The sequence below is a fragment of the Bos mutus genome, chromosome 6, assembly GCF_027580195.1.
Source record: "Bos mutus isolate GX-2022 chromosome 6, NWIPB_WYAK_1.1, whole genome shotgun sequence".
Classification (NCBI taxonomy): domain Eukaryota; kingdom Metazoa; phylum Chordata; class Mammalia; order Artiodactyla; family Bovidae; genus Bos; species Bos mutus.
This window is the reverse complement of record NC_091622.1, coordinates 87,860,542-87,881,619: the sequence shown is the minus strand read 5'-3', so window position 1 is coordinate 87,881,619 and position 21,078 is coordinate 87,860,542. Positions and strand designations below refer to the sequence as shown.

At 36.2% G+C, this 21,078-nt stretch overlaps 1 protein-coding gene across 6 annotated transcripts in view; it reads left to right on the top strand.

Annotated features, from left to right (window-relative positions):
* ANKRD17 (ankyrin repeat domain 17) overlaps positions 1 to 19,099 on the top strand; it is a 167,502-nt gene extending 148,403 nt beyond the window's left edge. For all 6 annotated transcript variants that reach the window (XM_070372504.1, XM_070372503.1, XM_070372508.1 and 3 more), the window contains 5 exons: positions 5,189 to 5,386; positions 14,386 to 14,634; positions 15,179 to 15,357; positions 15,758 to 15,922; positions 16,825 to 19,099. In XM_070372504.1, the coding sequence (XP_070228605.1) occupies positions 5,189 to 5,386; positions 14,386 to 14,634; positions 15,179 to 15,357; positions 15,758 to 15,922; positions 16,825 to 16,884 (851 nt within the window). In that variant the 3' untranslated portion in view covers positions 16,885 to 19,099. The remainder of the gene's footprint in view (positions 1 to 5,188; positions 5,387 to 14,385; positions 14,635 to 15,178; positions 15,358 to 15,757; positions 15,923 to 16,824) is intronic.
* Positions 19,100 to 21,078: the final 1,979 nt, after the last annotated feature.

Genomic DNA, 21,078 nt, shown 5'->3' with positions numbered 1-21,078 from the left:
TGTTTTTAATTTTCTAAGGAACCTCCATACTGTTCTCCATAGTGGCTATATGAATTTACATGCTTACCGATAGTGTAAGAAGGTACCCTTTTCTCCATACTCCCTCCAGCATTTATTGTTTATGGGCTTTTTGATGGTGGCCATTCTGACCAGTATAAGGTGATACCTCGTGTAGTTCTGATTTGTGTTTCTCTAATAATTAGTGATGTTGAGCATCTTTTCATATGCTTTTTAGCCATCTGTATGTCTGCTTAGAGAAATGTCTGTTATTTAATTTTTTAAAGTTGGAATTTAGTGAAAATACTTCACTTTTCAAAAAATGTAACATCTAGGTAATAATGTTCAGTTCAGTTAAGTTGCTCAGTCATATCCGACTATGCGACCCCATGACCGCAGGACGCCAGGCCTCCCTGTCCATCACCAACTCCCAGAGTTTAACCAAACTCATGTCCATTGAGTCGGTGATGCCATCCAGCCATCTCATCCTCTGTCATCCCCTTTTCCTGCCTTCAACCTGTCCGAGCATCAGGGTCTTTTCAAATGAATCAGCTCTTCACATCAGGTGGCCAAAGTATTGGAGTTTCAGCTTCAACATTAGTCCTTCCAGTGAACACTGAGGACTGATTTCCTTTAGTATGGACTGGTTGGATCTCCTTGCAGTCCAAGGGACTCTCAAGAGTCTTCTCCAACACCACAGTTCAAAAGCATCAAATCTTTGGCACTCAGCTTTCTTTATAATCCAACTCTCACATCCATACATGACCACTGGAAAAACCATAGCCTTGAAGAAACAGATCTTTGTTGACAAAGTAATGTATATGCTTTTTAATATGCTATCTAGGTTGGTCATAACTTTCCTTCCAAGAAAAGCATCTTTTAATTTCCTGGCTGCAATCATCATCTGCAGTGATTTTGGAGCCCCAAAAAAATAGTCAGCTACTGTTTCCACTGTTTCCCCATCTGTTTGCCATGAAGTGATAGGACTGGATGCCATGATCCTAGTTTTCTGAATGTTGAGCTTTAAGCATACTTTTTCACTCTCCTCTTTCACTTTCATCAAGAGGCTCTTTAGTTCTTCTTTCTGCCATAAGGGTGGTATCATCTGCATATCTGAGGTTACTGATATTTCTCCTGCCAGTCTTGACTCCAGCTTGGGCTTCATCCAGTCCAGCATTTCTCATGATGTACTCTGCATATAAGTTGAATAAGCAGGGGGACAATATACAGCTTTGATGTACTACTTTTCCTATTTGGAACCAGTCTGTTGTTCCATGTCCAGTTCTAACTGTTGCTTCCTGACCTGCATACACAGGTTTCTCAAGAGGCAGGTCAGGTGGTCTGGTATTCCCATCTCTTTCAGAATTCCCCACAGTTTATTGTGATCCACACACACAAAGGCTTTGGCAAACTCAATAAAGCACAAATAGATGTTTTTCTGGAACTCTCTTGTTTTTTCGATGATCCAGCAGTTGTTGGCAATTTGACCTCTGGTTCCTCTGCCTTTTCTAAAATCAGCTTGAATATCTGGAAGTTCATGGTTCACATATTGCTGAAGCCTGGCTTGGAGAATTTTGAGCATTACTTTGGTAGCATGTGAGAAGAGTGCAATTGTGCGGTAGTTTGAGCATTCTTTGGCATTGCCTTTCTTTGGGATTGGAATGCAAACTGACCTTTTCCAGTCCTGTGGCCACTGCTGAGTTTTCCAAATTTGCTGGCATGTTGAATGCAGCACTTTCACAGCATCATCTTTTAGGATGTGAAATAGCTTGACTGGAATTCCATCACCTCCACTAGCTTTGTTCGTAGTGATGCTTCCTAAGGCCCACTTGACTCTTCACATTCCAGGATGTCTGGCTCTAGGTGAGTGATCACACCATTATGATTATCTGGGTCATGAAGATCTTTTTTGTGTAGTTCTCCTGTGTGGCCACCTCTTCTTAGTATCTTCTGCTTCTGTTAGGTCCATACCGTTTCTGTCCTGTACTGAGCCCATCTTTGCATGAAATGTCCTCTCGGTATCTCTCATTTTCTTGAAGAGATCTCTAGTCTTTCCCATTCTATTGTTTCCTCTATTTACTTGCACTGATCACTGAGGAAGGCTTTTTTATCTCTCCTTGCTGTTCTTTGGAACCCTGCATTCAAATGGATATATTGTTCCTTTTCTCCTTTGCTTTTCACTTCTTTTCACAGCTATTTGTAAGGCCTCCTCAGATAGCCATTTTCTTTTTTGCATTTCTTTTCCATGGGGATGGTCTTGATCCCTGTCTCCTGTACAATGTCATGAACCTCTGACCATAGTTCATCAGATCTAGTCCCTTAAATCTATTTCTCACTTCTACTGTATAATTGTAAGGGATTTGATTTAGGTCATACCTGAATGGTCTAGTGCTTTTCCTTACTTTATTCAATTTAAGTCTGAATTTGGCAATAAGGAGTTCATGATCTGAGCCATAATCAGCTCCCGGTCTTGTTTTTGCTGACTGTATAGAGCTTCTCCATATTTGGCTGCAAAGAATGTAATCAATCTGATTTCAGTGTTGGCCATCTTGTGATGTCCATGTGTAGAATCTTCTCTTGTGTTGTTGGAAGAGGGTGTTTGCTATGACCAGTGCATTCTCTCGGCAAAACTCTATTAGCCTTTGCCCTGCTTCATCCTGTACTCCAAGGCCAAATCTGCCTGATACTTCAGGTTTCTCTTGAGTTCCTACTTTTGCATTCCAGTCCCCTATAATGAAAAGGACATCCCTTTTGGGTGTTAGTTCTAAAAGGTCTTGTAGGTCTTCATAGAACCGTTCAACTTCAGCTTCTTCAGTGTTACTAGTCAGGGCATAGACTTGAATTACTGTGGTATTGAATGGTTTGCCTTGGAAACGAACAGAGATCATTCTGTCATCTTTGAGATTGCATCCAAGTACTGCATTTTGGATTCATTTGTTAACACTATGATGGCTACTCCATTTCTTCTAAGGGATTCTTGCCCACAGTCATAGATATAATGGTCATCTGATTTAAATTCACCCATTCCAGTCCATTTTAGTTTGCTGATTCCTAAAATGTCGACATTCACTCTTGCCATCTCCTGTTTGATCACTTCCAATTTGCCTTGATTCATGGACCTAACATTCCAGGTTCCTATGCAGTATTGCTCTTTACAGCATCAGACCTTGCTTCTATCACCAGTCACATCCACCACTGGGTGTTGTTTTTGCTTTGGCTCCATCTCTTCATTCCTTCTGGAGTTATTTTTCCACTAATCTCCAGCAGCATATTGGGCACCTACTGATCTGGAGAGTTCCTCTTTCAGTGTCCTATCTTTTGCCTTTTCATACTATTCATGGGCGTTTTCAAGGTAGAATACTGAAGTGGTTCGCCATTCCCTTCTCCAGTAGACCACATTTTGTTAGAAATATGTTAAGAAAGACTAAAATTTGGAGAAGAAAATGGCAATCCACTCCAGTACTCTTGCCTGTGAAATCCCTGGACAGAGGAGCCTGGTGAGCTGCAGTCCATGGGGTCGCAAGAGTCAGACACGACTTAGCAACTAAACCACCCACCACCACAAAGTGAATATATGCCTAAAGATAACATGTGAAAGGATATTTGCCATATACTAGCTAGTTTTTTGGGGGGCGGTGGGGGTGGGAATTAACCAAGAAGACTTGGGATTTTCCATCAACTTCCATTTTATATTTATGTATAATGACCATTATTTTTACTAATACTGTAAAACTATGAATAATATTACTAAATGTTAAAAACATACTAAAATTAAGATTTAGAGAAAAAGGAAATACCGGTTTTTTTTGAAAAGTATAGGAGAAGGACACAGTCATAGGGAGGTGAAGTTTTAAGGGGTATACAGTGATTAGAGCCAAAATTAGCCATGAAGTTCAACTTGAGAGTCCATCAGAGGGAAGTATTAGATTCAGGTCAAGACAGGCACGTTTGCCTTCACAGCTATTTCTACCACTATTTGTACACCCTAGAAAGGGAAAATTAACGCAGTAATAGCACTCAATATGTAGAACCATCATGCCAGATATATCCTTTATGCCTATACATTCTATTTTATCTTTTTGATGCAGCCATCAAGGTTCACACATTGCTTTTGGCTACTATGTCTCTTTGATCTCCTCCAGTCAAAAACATCTCACCACCTTCTTTTGTTCTTATCCACATTGAATCCTTTGAAGAATGTCCTACATTTCAGATTTGCCTGTTTTCTCAATCCATGGTTACATTTTGATTAAACATTTCTAGCAGGAACATCAGATAGGTAATGTTTGAATCTCACACTGCATCATATCAGGAGGTACTCAGTAACAGACTGTCTCAATTAGCTATGGAAAGCATGGTCACTTTAGTTAAGGTGCTGATCATCAGATCTCTTTATTACAAGAGTATATCTACAGTCCTTTTTTTCTGTAGCTTTTTTATTTCATTTTTTGAAGGTTTTTTTTTTTTTTTTAAGTAGCACTCTTAAGTTCACAGCAAAATTGAGAGAAAAGTACAACGATTTCCCATACCATCTGCCTCCATACAGGCCTAGCTTCTTTTATTACCAACATCCCACTCTAGAGTAGTACTTTTGTTACAATTGATGAATGTACATTCACACATCCTTATCAAAGTCTATAGTTTACATGAGGGTTCACTCTTGTAATGCTGTACATTCTGTGAATTTGAACAAAAGTCTGGTGATGTGTATTCACCATCATTCTATCATCCAGAGTATTTTCAGTATCTTAAATATCCTCTGTGATTTGCCTACTCATCCCTCCCTCCCCTTAAGTGTTTTTTTTTTTTAATGTTTATTTATTTTTAATTGATTGATTTCTGTAAGTTTTTTTAAAGATAAAATTTGATCCAACTCCTTGCCCACCAAACCTATGTAAATTCTAGTGTTATATTAAATCTCCATGTTTCTATAATAAATAATAATCTGTCAAAATTAACATTAAATATAAAATATTTTTCATGTTAATTTCCTTTTTATAGCTATCTTTATAAAATAAAGGGGGAGGTAATGAGTCAGTGAACTGGAAGAAGTAAACAAGGAGAAATTTTTTTAATAATCCAAAATATATTTGCATTTATTAGGAACCTCTTGGAATTTTAGGTTTTTCTAGTTTAGTTATATATCTTAAGGATAACTATTATAAATTATGATTTATCTTCTACGTTGTAGGTATTGTCAATATGGACTCGCCATATGGTTCTGTAACACCTTCCTCTACACATTTGGGAAACTTTGCCTCAAACCTTTCAGGAGGTCAAATGTATGGACCTGGGGCACCCCTTGGAGGAGCACCCACAGCTGCTAACTTTAACAGACAACATTTTTCCCCACTTAGTTTGTTGACTCCATGTTCATCAGCATCAAATGGTGAGTAATACACAGTAATTCTAGAGGAAGAGTTTGCCTTTATGTTCCCTTAAAAAAAAGTTTTAAAGTTTTTCAAAGTTTGGAGTTTTTAAGTTTTAAACCTCTTAATAAGTTAAATACTATACCTGGAGAAGGGAATGGCAGCCCACTCCATTATTCTTGCCTGGAGAATCCCATGGACAGAGGAACCTGGTGGGCTATAGTCCATGGGGTCACAAAGAGTGGAATGGGACTGAAGTCCCTTCAGTTCAGTTCAATTCAGTAGCTCAGTTGTGTCCAACTCTTTGCAACACCATGAATCGCAGCACACCGGGCCTCCCTGCCCATCACCAACTCCTGGAGTTCACTCAAACTCATGTCCTTTGAGTCAGTGATGCCATCTAGCCATCTCATCCTCTGTGGTCCCCTTCTCCTCCTGCCCTCAATCCCTCCCAGCATCAGAGTCTTTTCCAATGAGTCAGCTCTTGGCATGAGGTGGCCAAAGTATTGGAGTTTCAGCTTTAACATCAGTCCTTCCAATGAACACCCAGGACTGATTCCCTTTAGAGTGGACTATTGGATCTCCTTGCAGTCTAAGGGACTCTCAAGAGTCTTCTCCAATACCATAGTTCAAAAGCATCAATTCTTCGGCACTCAGCTTTCTTCACAGTCCAACTCTCATATCCATACATGACCACTGGAAAAACCATAGCCTTGACTAGATGGACCTTTGTTGGCAAAGTAGTGTCTCTTTTCAATGTGCTATGTAGGTTGGTCATAACTTTCCTTCCAAGGAGTAAGCGTCTTTTAATTTCATGGCTGTAATCACCATCTGCATTGATTTTGGAGCCCAAAAATATAAAGTCTGACACTGTTTCCACTGCTTCCCCATCTATTTGCCATGAAGTGATGGGACCAAATGCCATGATCTTTGTTTTCTAAATGTTGAGCTTTAAGCCAACCTTTTCACTCTCCTCTTTCACTTTCATCAAGAGGCTTTTTAGTTCCTCTTCACTTTCTGCCATAAGGGTGGCGTCATCTGCATATCTGAGGCTATTGAATTTCTCCCGGCAATCTTGATTCCAGCTTGTTCTTCCTCCAGCCCAGCGTTTCTCATGATGTACTCTGCATATAAGTTAAATAAGCAGGGTGACAATATACAGCCTTGACATACTCCTTTTCCTATTTGGAACCAGTCTGTTGTTCCATGTCCAGTTCTAACTGTTGCTTCCTGACATGCATATAGATTTCTCAAGAGGCAGGTGAGGTGGTCTGGTATTCACATCTCTTTCAGAATTTTCCAGTCTATTGTGATCCCCACAGTCCAAGGCTTTGGCACAGTCAATAAAGCAGAAATAGATGTTTTTCTGGAACTCTCTTCCTTTTTTGTTGATCCAGCGGATGTTGGCAATTTGACCTCTGGTTCCTCTGCCTTTTCTAAAACCCGCTTGAACATCTGGAAGTTCATGTCCACATATTGCTGAAGCCTGGCTTGGAGAATTTTAAGCATTACTAGAGTGTGAGATGAGTGCAATTGTACAGTAGTTTAAGCATTCTTTGGTATTGCCTTTCTTAGGGATTGGAATGAAAACTGACATTTTCCAGTCCAGTGGCCACTGCTGAGTTTTCCAGATTTGCTGGCATACTAGCACACAATAAACCATAATTAAAAAGAATATGGAAAGCAGTATATACGTACATGTACCTGTGTGTGTGTGTGTGTGTGTGTGTGTGTGTGTGTGTGTGTATAGGGAAAGATTGAAGGCAAAAGAAGAAGAGTGTGTATTATACACCAGAAACTAACAAAAAGTTGTAAATCCTATACCTCAATAAATAAATAAATACTATAAAAGGTGTAATTTATGTTCTTGGCAATCTGAAATTAGGAGGAATTTAAATAGAGTCTCCAGGTTTTTAAAGTATTAGAATCAACTTCAGTTCTATCAAATCCAGAATATTGTGTTTTTGAGGTTTATTTCTAAGATGGATCATTTTTTGAGAATCAGAAGTCTTGTTTTATCACCTGTTGATTTACATTTACTTTTAGATTTGAGAATGTAGCTTCCATGAAGAAGGATTTGTAGCCTTATAGTATAAGGCTACTTTTTTGTCTACTTTAAATCTCATCTGCTACGTAAACAGAGAATTCAGCACATTAAGAGAATTCTGTAATAAGGGTAGTAGGTTTTTTTGTATTTGTCGTTATTTATTTATTTAGTGAGGATAAAGACATCAAATTGCTTTCACTTTGAGGAAATTTTAATAAGAATCCTTTTTTGTTTTTTAAGTTTTAACAATTTCTTCTAACAACATTAGAGCTCAGTTAATAGAGACTGGTTAACTGAGTGAAAGAATTAAAAAAAAAAATTCATATTTGAGAGATTTGCATGTCTGCCAGTGAAAGCTTGAACATATATAGTGAATTTACATATTGTGTAGTTTTTCTTGTGTTTATCAAATAACAAAGACTGTCACATGGAATATTACATATCCTTGTACTGCTAAGGCGCTTCAGTCGTGTCCGACTCTGTGCGACCCCATAGACGGCAGCCCACCAGGCTCCGCCCTCCCTGGGATTCTCCAGGCAAGAACACTGGAGTGGGTTGCCATTTCCTTCTCCAATGCATGAAAAGTGAAAAGTGAAAGTGAAGTCGCTCAGTCGTGTCTGACTCTATGTGACCCCATAGACAGCAGCCCACCAGGCTCCTCTGTCCATGGGATTTTCCAAGCAAGAGTACTGGAGTGGGTTACCATTGCCTTCTCCTATCCTTGTACCGGTGTCCCTAAGTTAAAATAAATGGTTTAAGAAAGAATAAATAAATAAGATGACTATGACAAAATCATGCCAGAAATAATGTAATAAGTATGCAAATAAGGTACCAAGAAAAAAGGAGAGAAGTTCATAGCGATTCCTGTTGAGGATACTTTACCTATCTTTGAAAAAGCTGAAGAAAGTTTCTTAAGAATCATAATTGAGATAAAGTGAATATAGTATAACATAGCTATTTAGCCTGGTTTATCTAAACTTAAACTATTAATAGAACATTGAAAGTAAATATAACTATAAGGAATAACTGATTATGACATTTTAGTCTTAACTATCTGGCTTATAATAAAAAGTTACAGCCTCAGTTATTTAAAGCTGTATTCAGTACAACATAAATTTGTGTACTGGAGGAATATGGATATTTATTTATTTAGTTCATTACAAGAAAGATCAATGGGGCTTCCCAGGTGGCACTAGTGGTGAAGAACCCACCTGCCAATGCAAAAAACATAAGACATGCAGGCTGGGTCCCTGAGTCAGGAAGATCCCCTGGAGGAGGTGATGGCATCCCACGCCAGTATTCTTACCTGGAGAATCCAACGGTCAGAGAAGTCTGGCAGGCTACAATCCATGGGGTCACAAAGAGTCGGACACAACTAAGAACACACACACACAGTTGTCCTAAAACATTTTTATAGGTCTTTTCTGCTTTTGAACCATGAACCACTTAAGGTAAATGTGTTGTGTTTTCTTTTTAAGGTAAACATGTTGCATTTGTTTATATCTCTAGGGTCCTTTAAGATAGCATAAAGAACCCTTGTATATTTCCCCATGCCCATTCACTACTTGTTAACATGTTACCACATTCCTCCCTTTCCCTGCTGTGTATCTGTGTGTGTGTGAGAGGAGAGAGAGAAAGAAAGTGTGTGTGTGTGTGTGTGTGTGTAAAATATGTGTGTGTAGGGATTGTAGGGCTTTCTTCAGTTCAGTTCAGTCGCTCAGTCGTGTCCAAATTTTTGCAACCCCATGAATCGCAGCACGCCAGGTGTCCCTGTCCATCACCAATTCCCAGAGTTCACTCAGACTCACGTCCATCGAGTCAGTGATGCCATCCAGCCATCTCATCCTCTGTCGTCCCCTTCTCCTCCTGCCCTCAATCCCTCCCAGCATCAGAGTCTTTTCCAGTGAGTCAACTCTTCCCATGAGGTGGCCAAAGTACTGGAGTTTCAGCTTTAGCATCATTCCTTCCAAAGAAATCCCAGGGCTGATCTCCTTCAGAATGGACTGGTTGGATCTCCTTGCAGTCCAAGGGACTCTCAAGAGTCTTCTCCAACACCACAGTTCAAAAGCATCAATTCTTCTGCACTCAGCCTTCTTCACAGTCCAACTCTCACATCCATACATGACCACTGGAAAAACCATAGCCTTGACTAGACGGACCTTTGTTGGCAAAGTAATGTCTCTGCTTTTCAATATGCTGTGCAGGTTGGTCATAACTTTTCTTCCAAGGAGTAAATGTCTTTTAATTTCATGGCTGCAGTCATCATCTGCAGGGGTTTCTTACTGTACCATTTTACAGTTAGTTGCAGATACAGACTGATTTCCCCTAAATACTCCAGATTATAATATTTTAGAATCACAAGAACTTTCTCTTTCAAAACTGCAATGCAGTTAATCAACTTCTGCAAATTTTACTTTGATACATTATAATCTAATATATAGTTCATACTCATATTTCACCAGTTATCCCAATAATGCCTTTAATATCTCCTCTTTTTCAAGATTAAAATCAGTGTCACAGACTGCATGTAATTCCCATGCCTTTTTAGTTTCAAATAACCTGGAAGTGTTTGCTTAGACTTTATGAATCTTTCAAAGAAAGCTTTTTTTTTTTTTAAGGTTACAGATCAGTTGTTTGGTAAAATGGTTCAATTTGTTTTTCTGATATTTCTTCATTTTTAAGTTTAAGTTATGTATTTTTGACAGGAACATCCCTATTAGTGTTTCAGCCTTCTCACGGTATTACATTAGAAAATATAAAATGTCAGTTTGTGCTGTTTACTTTGATCACTTGGTTTCATAGGTTTCTACACTATCAAATTATCACTTTTCCCTTTGTAATTTGTAAAGTAATCTGTGGGCACTTACTTTGAAACTGCTTTTATTCCTCATCAGACTTTGAGGTAGAATGTAAGGAAATAGGGAAGAAGGAGAACTTTTCTCAGTAGAAATAATAGTTTTGTTTTTGTAACCATGTTAATATTCACAAATTTAAAACAGAACCAACCTTGATGAAGGGAAAAACACTAAAATTGAAAATAAATAAAAACAAGTAAACCTATCTGCATTTTAAATTACTAACATAAACCTACTAAATGAAAAAGAAACAATCTAAAAACTTTTGAAGACATTGGTATTTAGTAAACCCAAAAGACAAATAGACTACAGACAAAATCTTCACTTCTACTTAGGACATTTGTATTTTATGTTATGGATGAGTGATTTTAAACCTACATGGGTTATATTATAGGGCTGAGCAAATGAATAAATAAGAATATTGAAAATGATGTAATCCAGGGCTCTGATTGTAGGAAAAGAAGAATGTAGAGTAAGGCAAGGAAGAATGCTATGAAATTGTATTGGAATTAGAGGATCAATATGAACTCATGATTTTAAAGTGATGTTATGTTTCGGATTGAATCACATAAAGTTGCCATTTTCCCCCCAGAACTATCTACTGAAAAGGGCCTAGAAGCCATGGATCTTCAGTAGCAGTAAGCACATTCAGCATCCAGATCTGTCTGTTAAATGTTTTAATCCACTAAAAGAAACTAGGGCTTGTTGGGGAAATAGCTGATTTGAGAGCTGGGGCAGGAAGAGTATAAGAGAAGTCTGCAAAAAGTCTTGTAGTGTTAGAAAGTAATTAAGTGTTTAGATGGTTGGGGCATGTCAGAGGAATGCAGCATATAGCTTGAAGGAGCTCCCACTAGCCAAATTCAGGACAATTTAACCATCAAAATGAATAATGTCAGCTCACTGGATAAAACAAGAATCCATGGAGTACGTAATGGTTATAAATAAAATTTTACAATGCAGACGGGGGACTTACAATGTCATTACAGTATAATGACAACTCATAAATGTAAAAGGAATTACAATTTGAGTCATCATTTTGCAACTATTAGACTGGTTGATCAGCCAAGATTCTCAGACTTTTCCCTTTATTACTGAACTTTTAACTAGTTTGCATTTCATTACCTACCCAGGTTCGATCCCTGGGTTGAGAAGATCTCCTGGAGAAGGGAATGGCAACCCACTCCAGTATTCTTGCCTGGAGAATTCCATGGACAGAGGAGCCTGGTGGGCTACAGTCCATGGGGTCACCAAGGGTTGGACACAACTGAGCGACTAACAGTACTACTACTACTAATAAAAATCTTAATACTTTTTAATGACCATTTAGTTTGTTTTACCTGACTTCTGATTATTCTTTAAGTTATCTGTTCACATAAATGTCATTTCATAGCTTTGTTTATTTATGGTAGTCTTTCAAAATTTTGTTTTTCATATTTATCTATATATTTTTCATAAAAATTGCCATTCTGCATGCTGTTGGAAAACTAACCCAAGAAGCATTACTTATTCTTCACAATGTATTTATCTGGTTTTAGGTATTTGAACAGCTTTTATCAACATTTCTCCGTGCATTCCACTTCTTTTTTTCCCTTCTCCTCTATAGAATGTCAGGACATGATATTAGGACTCTGGCAAATTAAACTAGGATATGTGGGACATGGGTCCCTTACTTCCAAATAAAAAAGTTAAAAAAAGAAAGCAGAAAACCTTCCTGAGGCTGCAAAACAACAGGCTGGTGATATCCAAGATCCTTCTGCATACAGGCTAGGCAGAGATCCCCTGAGCCCGTATCCCACTCAGACTGCTAAGGTCTATCCTGTCAGTGCTCAACCCGTCCATGCTTTGAGTACTGATCACTGGTGCTCTGTGAGTTTCAGGCTTTGGCAAATCTAGTCAGTGGGTCACTTTGACATTTCAATCTTATAAGGCTCTTTTGTATCCAAAAGCAGTAAAAATAATAATAATGACAGTTTTTTTTAAGGAAAAAATTAATTTTACATCATGACTCAGTATGCATATACCTGTGTGTGACTGAAATATATCTATAAAACAGTACTTACATCCTTACAGTATATGTTCATGCTGCTGTTTTTTTTTCATGCTGTTATTTTCTCTTCTGTTTTCTTTAACCTTGAAAAAAAATTTTTGTTACTCATAACTAACCACAGTCATCTCATGATCTACTGTAGTTCAGCTAACACTGAACTGAGGCGTGACAATGCAGTGCAGTTTTCCTGCAGGAGCACTTTTTCCATTTGTAAGTCACATTGCTCTTCCAATTTGAATTCAGAACTGAAGTGGATTTACTGAAACTTAAGTTTCAGGGTATCGCATTTGCAAGGGGCCCTGCCAAGGTCCTGTACCGAGTTTTGTACTTGTATTTTTTTTTTTTTCTAAAACAGATTCCCAAGATTGTATTCCATCAAAACCTATAAAATCTGTTTTTTCTCTATAAGTTAGCATATTTAATAACATGACTCTGAATTAGATTTTTCTTGTTTATTCTAATTAAAGAAATTATAATAATTAGGGATAAGAACAAAAATTATAATTAGGCTCTTTTCGTAGCAAGGACTGTAGACCTGGGGATCTCAAGGAAAGTGGTGCTTACCTCAAGGCTATGCAGGGTGATCTTTGAAACCATCTAAGATTTGAGACAGCTATTACCTCTCTGTCTCTCTTTAGAGGATTTATGGTCTCTCACTCATAGTCTGTTTCTTGTTAGTCCTCTTACTACTGACTCTCTTTACATATAGGCTTCTTCATAATCTCATCTTGTATGTAGCCCTCAAAGATTCAGTTCATATTTAAACCAGTTATTTCTGTTTCCAAATAAATTGTAGCTATGTACTATGCAGGTAACTGTTTTGACTTTCTAAGCTTCAAGTTCCTCTACAGTTTAGCCTCTATTTAATTTTAAATATGCTTTATATTTAGACTTTAATAAGAAAAGTATGATTGGTTTTGGTTTTCCTTCTTCACTGTGGTGGCTTCCCTGGTGACTCAGTTGGTAAAGAATCCTTCTGCAATGCAGGAGATCCAGATTCGATCCCTGGGTGGGGAAAATCCCCTGGAGAAGGAAATGGCAATCCACTCCAGTATTCTTGCCTGGAAAATTCTATGGACAGAGGAGCCTGGTGGACTACAGTCCATGGGGTCACAAAGAGTCAGACACTACTGAGCATCTGAGCATGTATAAAAAAAAGTAAAAGAGCTTGAAATATATCCCAAGTTCTACTCCAAAGAAGGTTGTTATTGTTTTGGGCTTCCCTTGTGGTTCAGCTGATAAGGAATCTGCCTGCAGTGCAGGAGACCTGGGTTCGATCCCTGGGTTGGGAAGATTCCCCTGGAGAAGGGAAAGGCAACCCACTCCAGTATTCTGGCCTGGAGAAATCCATGAACTGTGTGTATAATCCATGGGGTCACAAAGAGTTGGACACGACTGATCGACTTTCACTTTCTTTCACTTTCTTCACTATAGTGTATAAAGAGACTAAATCACTAATGAATATTCCCAAATTGTGTGTATTAAGAACTAGCCTTGTTTTGATAAGTAAAATTTAAATTGCCACTTCTAAGAGTGTGTTCTGTGGAATATCCACAAGGTACAGTGAATCAGTTGGGTTATGAAACATAGCCTTCTGTTGGTATTTTATCAGCATATTAAAGTTCTGTGAAGTCCTGATTTAAAGAAACTTACTTATTTTTTTTTAACATACAACCAAGGGACAAATATTCCCAAGGAAAATAGTTTGAAAATTGCCAATACAATCAGTGATTTTCCCCACCTCCATTTTGTTGTCGTTGTTTCTTTTTAATTTAAATGTTGTCTTCTCATTGCTCTGGTGTTATATTTTACTTATGGTCAAGGGCAAATTAATTTAAATATTAATTAGTGTGCAGGCAGCATTCACATTTCGCATTCTGCTATCCCAAAACTAAATAGGAAAATTGTGAGCCAAATTAAAAAATGACTGCAAAGTCACAGAACTTTAACCAGATTTTAATATACATAATTTATTATGTAAGCATTATACTCATATTTCTAAAATTTTGTTTACAAAATTACAGGCTCTATAGAGACAGTGTATATTATTTCCCAATATCTTTTCTCTAGATTCTCCTGCACAGTCAGTATCCTCTGGAGTTCGTGCACCTTCTCCTGCCCCATCATCAGTACCTTTAGGGTCAGAAAAGCCCAGCAACGTCTCTCAGGATAGAAAAGTTCCAGTCCCTATTGGGACGGAACGTTCTGCACGTATCAGGCAAACTGGAACTTCAGCTCCATCTGTTATTGGGAGTAATTTGTCCACATCAGTAGGACACAGTGGCATCTGGTCCTTTGAAGGGATTGCTGGCAATCAAGGTATGGTATGCTATTCTGCTTATTGGAAGTTAAGTTTATATATTTAACAAAATATTAAAATATTTAAATAATTTTAATTTAAAAAGCAGTATTTAATTATCATAAACATTCTTTTAAGAAAATATGTGTTCATATCTCTTCATTTTGACTAATCAATTTATTTAAGAGTTTGAAACTTTTTTTGTTCACCTGTGATCTCTCACTGAGTTAATCATTGCTGAGTATAGTTTAATGCAAGCATATTATTTTCTTCATTTCATCATATTAAGGAAATATTAATATTTCCTTTGGGGCTCTTTAGTTTTATCTTAGCTTTTTTTTTGTTTTGTAACACAAAGTGGTTTAGGTTACATTACGAGGCTATTGTTTCACTACCTACAAACATGGAAATATTGTGGTAAAGATATAAAAGTAGGTCATTATTCTGAAGGAATTCACATCCAATGTAGAAAATATTAGACATATATAAAGTTTTTTTTTTTTGCTGTTTTCTGATTTTAAATATCTCCCAATTATTTTTTTCTGCCTCTTCATCTTCCCTCAGACAAAGTAGACTGGTGTAACCCTGGGATGGGAAATCCTATGATTCACAGGCCAATGTCTGATCCAGGAGTGTTTTCACAGCATCAAGCAATGGAGCGAGAGAGTACAGGAATTGTAACTCCTTCTGGTACATTCCATCAGCATGTTCCTGCAGGATACATGGACTTTCCTAAAGTTGGGGTAATGGTGATTTAAAAGCATGTTCATTAGTTCTAAATGATTTTCTGATTATTAGCCTTATTTTACTTCCCATGTATAAGCATTTGTGAAATGGTGCTGGAGCTTTGGCTTGAAATTATAGGTGAAAATCTAGCTAAAATATAAATATTTATAAATCCTGATTTTGTCTGAGTTGTTTAGAGAAATGTTTTTTGACAAAAGATTTTATATACTAGGCTTGCACTGTCTTCTGTCTAATGCTGGAAGAAATCATATTGGAAAATAATTTTTAAATCACTTAGATAGCTTACATGTTCCAAAATGAGGTGAAGTTTCAAATACAATTTTAGGGTATTGATTATACTGGGAAAAATAATAACCAGTGACTTCAATGTGCATAATCCTTGTTTTCTTTTTTAAGGGTATGCCTTTTTCTGTGTATGGGAATGCAATGATTCCTCCAGTAGCACCACTTCCTGATGGTGCTGGAGGACCCATATTTAACGGCCCTCATGCTGCGGACCCCTCTTGGAATTCCCTGATAAAGATGGTTTCAAGCTCCACAGAAAATAATGGCCCTCAAACGGTAAGGCTGATCATTCCATGAACATTTATTTAATGATTATGAGCTTCCAAGGGGCTTCCCTGGTGGCTCAGACAGTAAAGAATCCAGCTGCAATGCGGGAGACCTGAGTTTGATCTCTGGGTTGGGAAGATCCCCTGGAGGAGCGCATGGCAACGCACTCCAGTATTCTGACCTGGAGAATTCCATGGACAGAGGAGCCTGATGAGCTACAGTCCATGGGGTCGCAGAGCGTCGGACACGACTGAGCAACTAAGCATAGCACCTAGCTGCCAAGACAAATGTAATAGAGATAAATCATGGTTGTGAGAGAGTTTGGTGAATATGGGCAGTTGGGGAAATTGAGGGAAATTTATTATAGCTGAAATATAGCAGAGGGATATGGAAAAGGGTACCAAAGGTAGTGGTTTGGGGCCAAAATTAGGAAAGACATAATATATTCCATTGAGTAGCAGGTGGTAGGTAAAAAATTTTAAGTTGTAAAGTATCAAAATTTAGTTGTGCAAAAAGGTCCATCTAGAGGTTATTTATTAAAAGTATTATAAATGTCAAAATAGTATGTGAGTGTGAAAATGCTTAGAGATGGTTGTATATTTTAACTTATTGTGGTATATATTTAATACCTGATTTTCATTCCACAATCATCAACCTGTATGTACTCAGATAACAGTTTTTTAAAAATGATGGTAATTCAGATCCTGTTCGAGGGGTAAGAGTAGAGGCAGGAAAACAACAGATAATAGTGGTTTATCACTGCTTTTCTTTATTGTTTCCCAGTATGTTGCCAGTTAACTGAGAAACTTAGCTGGTTTAGCTCATAAATATTCCTTAGTGTTTAAGAGTTTTATTTTAATCAAGTATATGTTAAATACATATTTAATAAAACGTGTGCTTTATATTCATAGGTGTGGACTGGACCCTGGGCACCTCACATGAACAGTGTGCATATGAACCAGCTTGGCTGATGAGGATCAGCTTGTTAGCCTGCAGATTCCTTTTCATTCAGAGGAAATCACAAGTGGCCGAAAAAAAAATTTATGCTCCCAAATCATTCTACTGATGTGCTTGACTGAAGTGTGTAGGCTTTTTGCAGAAGAACTTACTAACTGACCTATTTTCTGTGAACATTTGTGACTGCCCATTCCCCATCATCATCCGTTTTACCTTAGTTAGCCTTTTTCTTATCATTTTTCTTTTTTTCTTTTCCCTCTTCCCCTTTGGACATAACTTTCTGTTGAAGCTGTTCTTTGGCTGGTTGGTTTTAGTACTGTAAACTGCTTCTGAGCAAACACGGAAATTTAGCAAAATTATGTAAACTTGATCCTGAAGTTTTAGAATGGCAAATAAATGTACAATTGTTTACATAACAGAAAAGGCTAAGCAGAAAGTAAATTTCAATATGTCAGTATAGAGGCTCTACTTTACGTAGACTTAAATTAATGTGAGATATGTACCTTCATATTCAGAAATCTGGATGTTTCCTTCATACATTAAACTATTAATAAGTATAACTTTTCTGCTTGTGTAATTTAAGTATAAAGTAAAACAATGGGCATTATCAGTGAATGTTTCCCGACGCTGGCTTTTAAAATACCCGTGCTGCTCTCCTTTTGAGTTTGTTTGCAGCAAGGCACATATAGAGTAAGAAATTTTAACACTTTTTCATGTCTTTTTATTACCTTGTCACACTTTTAAAAACTAATACACACTTCTGTCTTCACTCTTTTGTTTCTCTCCTCACCCTTGCCACTAATACCAGTAAAATTTTCTTTCTGATCGTGAAATAATTCTATAAAGATTTTTACTCTAATGGCTGCTACAGAGAGATGGAGAATCTGCATCATCACCTGTGGTTTCTTCTAATCATAAAACATTCAGTCTTTCTGAGAATTTAAAAAGCCACCACTGGTTCCCAGTCAGCATATACAAGCTCTTATATACTGTTTATTATTAAACAATTCAGTGTACCATTTTATATTGGATAATATTGATTCTTAACATTGGGTTTGGAGTCATCAGGAATCAACATAAAAATTCCAGTTTTCAATAATTTAAAGGTTTTTTCCCCCCATATTTTAAAGCCTTCTTAATTTCTACACTTGTTTGTATATTATCAGTGAAAGGGATCAACAGCTAACTTGGGGCAAGTAATAAATTTGGCGTTGTCATTAAGACAACTTATGGTAGACATGAATACACAGGTTACAAAATAAAGCCTCCTGTTTAACCTGTTTATGTAAGACACAGGGCCACACTAAACTACTCAGTGGGATTTATCTATTCATTTCACTTGAAAAAATAAACAGTAACATATTCCAAGAAGAATATGTGTCCTACCCTGTCTCATGTGATATAATAAATTATATGGTTGAAATAGAAAGTAAGCATAAAAGTGAAGTAATGTCTTTAAAAAATAATAGACATAATTCCTCATTGGTGAAACATAAACATTAACTAAAATTCAGATAGATCACCCAGGTTAACAATATTAATATGGTTCCTTGACTGTTCAAGAAAATGAAATGATTTCTTTTACTCTGGTTACCTAAGTAAAGAGTAAAAAGATTTCTCAAACATATCCAGAAATTTATAAACACATTTGTATCTTTTAATTTAGAAGGTGGTCTTAAAATACATAAATTTGTTTTTCTCCCTGTCTGTGATTGATACAACCATATTTAAAGGAAAAGCTAAATGATATCCTACAAATAAATGTAGCTATGACATAAAATTATTGCACTTTACTAAGAAAGGGGTATAATGATATTTAACAGAGTATTTTATGTATGACTTTTGCCACTATCCTATAACTTTTTGCTTAGTTTCTTTTCTGTGTTTACTAGGGTTATTTTCTAATTAAAATAATCCTGCTAGATAACAGATACCACCCAGTATTTATCACAACACATGACCTTGTGTTGACTCACAACAGTGGGTTTCTTAAGATAGGGTGTCTTGCTAAAAAAGAGAGAAAAACTATTTTTTTTTTTTTACTTCAAAGCTATGGGACAGGGGACTATTGATTGGAATGCTCCTAATTTAGTTTTTGGGGTCAGGCTTGTTAAATATAATACCATGGTTTTAGAAGTCTGTACTGGGAACATTTTTCAGATACATTTTTTATATTTCAGATGTAATGCAGTGCACTTTTATTTGAATAATAAAAAAATCATCTTTTGAGACCATGCAGGTCTTTTTTTTCCCCCTTTTTGGAAAGTATGTGGTATGTATAATTGCAGACTACATAAGGTATTTCTTTTCTCTTATCCTTTTAAGAAGTAGCTTAACTCTTAGATTTAACAGTTAGGTTAGTTCACACTTTAAATCCCAAAAGAATTAATATCCCAATTATTGTGTAATCTGTTTATACCAATCATTCCATTTTAGAAATGATTTTGTGTACTGGTGCCAAGAGAATTCCCATGGTTTGCCTTTTCAACATATATTTCAGCATATACCAGTATATTCAAAAAAGTGATTTTACTATTTATGTGAAAGGTATTTTTCCCTTCTGTTTCCTCTTACTACAAAGTTAAATCAATCTATTAGTAATTGAAAATTACTTTTTTTGGGGTAATAACTATACTTATCTTACAGTCATTTTTCTTCTCAGGAAAAAGGAGGTAAATAGTTTACTAATAGTTCCTGTCTTGTTTATCATGAAAATATTATTCTATTTTTCTATTGATTAAAATGACCTAATTATACATTTCATACATATTTTTGCACACTTTATTTTTAAAAACAATACAAAGTGTTAGATTAAACAGATAAATCTGGCATGACATTTAAGAATGCTAGAACTTTCAAATAAAGTTTTAACTCAGGATTATTTCAGAATGATTCAAAATATCAAAGGAAAACCATTTCACTGTTTTCCATTACTAACATGGAGATTGAGTATACTAATACTCTGTATTTTTACTTTAGATAAATGTATCTATTCAGATGTCTTTTAATATTAATGTTTGGGATATTTATAATTTGTAAATTCTAGATGCTCCTGAATCTTTTTGGAAATATATCCCAGATTAAGCAAGTCACAACACTCAGTTAACTGAATTAACTAACTGTTAATTGCAAATGATTGGGATTTAGGATGAGAGCATCATTAATGCTCTAATATTTAATCTACCATGGTATACACCTTGATTGCAAAAACACCATCACTTATATTTTGGATAAGTGAATACAGAGAAAAATGTGTTACTGTGGCTTTGACATAAATAAGAATTTCTTTATGTGACAGTAAAAATATAGGACTAATACATGGGTCATAAGAGGTTTCATATTAGACTTCTACCTTGAAATCAGTTCCCACTTTTGAAAGTAAAAGCCAATATCGTATACTTAGTACTTAAAAGTCAATGATAATTCAAGAGAATTTTTTTTTAATGAGGAAAAAAGCTAATACTACATTAGGTAACTTTGATTTTAAAAGCAGTGCATTAATAGGAAAAAGAAATGTGATTCCAAGGGATCACTTTAAGTTGCTCATGAAAATATCCTTTAAAGTTTCTTTTGGTAAACACTTAAGAAGGTGTATTTGGGAAGAGAGAAATTTAAATGACTGTACATATAGACAGTCTATATATATATATATATATATATATAATATATATATATTCACATTTTGACCTCCATTCCTGTGTTCAGCACAGTGATGAATAAAATTTCAGAAACTTCTGACAGTAAATATATAGTCTTTGTTTTTCAGGAGCTTTAAATAAAATTAAGAAAAAAGTTAGCTATGTGATGTAGTATGAATAAAAAGGAATGAGCTAATAAGTAGTTGAACTTTTTAGAAATGTTAAAAATGTTTTTTAAATGAACTTTTTAAACATAATATATCCATTTGCAAAGTATTAGGGTTGGCATCATTTCAGCTGGTTTGCCCAATATTTGTATAGTCACTCTGTAGTATACTTTTCCACTCAAAATACTCAGAGTATCACAATGTTTGTTACCAGTACATACATATACACTTTGTATTTGCATTGGGCTTTGTAATTGACAAATACTTCTCCCTACATTCTATACCAAGTAGATAGCCAGTCCTGATCATCTCCATTAACCAAATTGTAATCAGTATGTTTTAAGTATATGAAATTAGGTTAAATATTCATAAATTGTATTTAGATCACAATAGTCAAACTTAA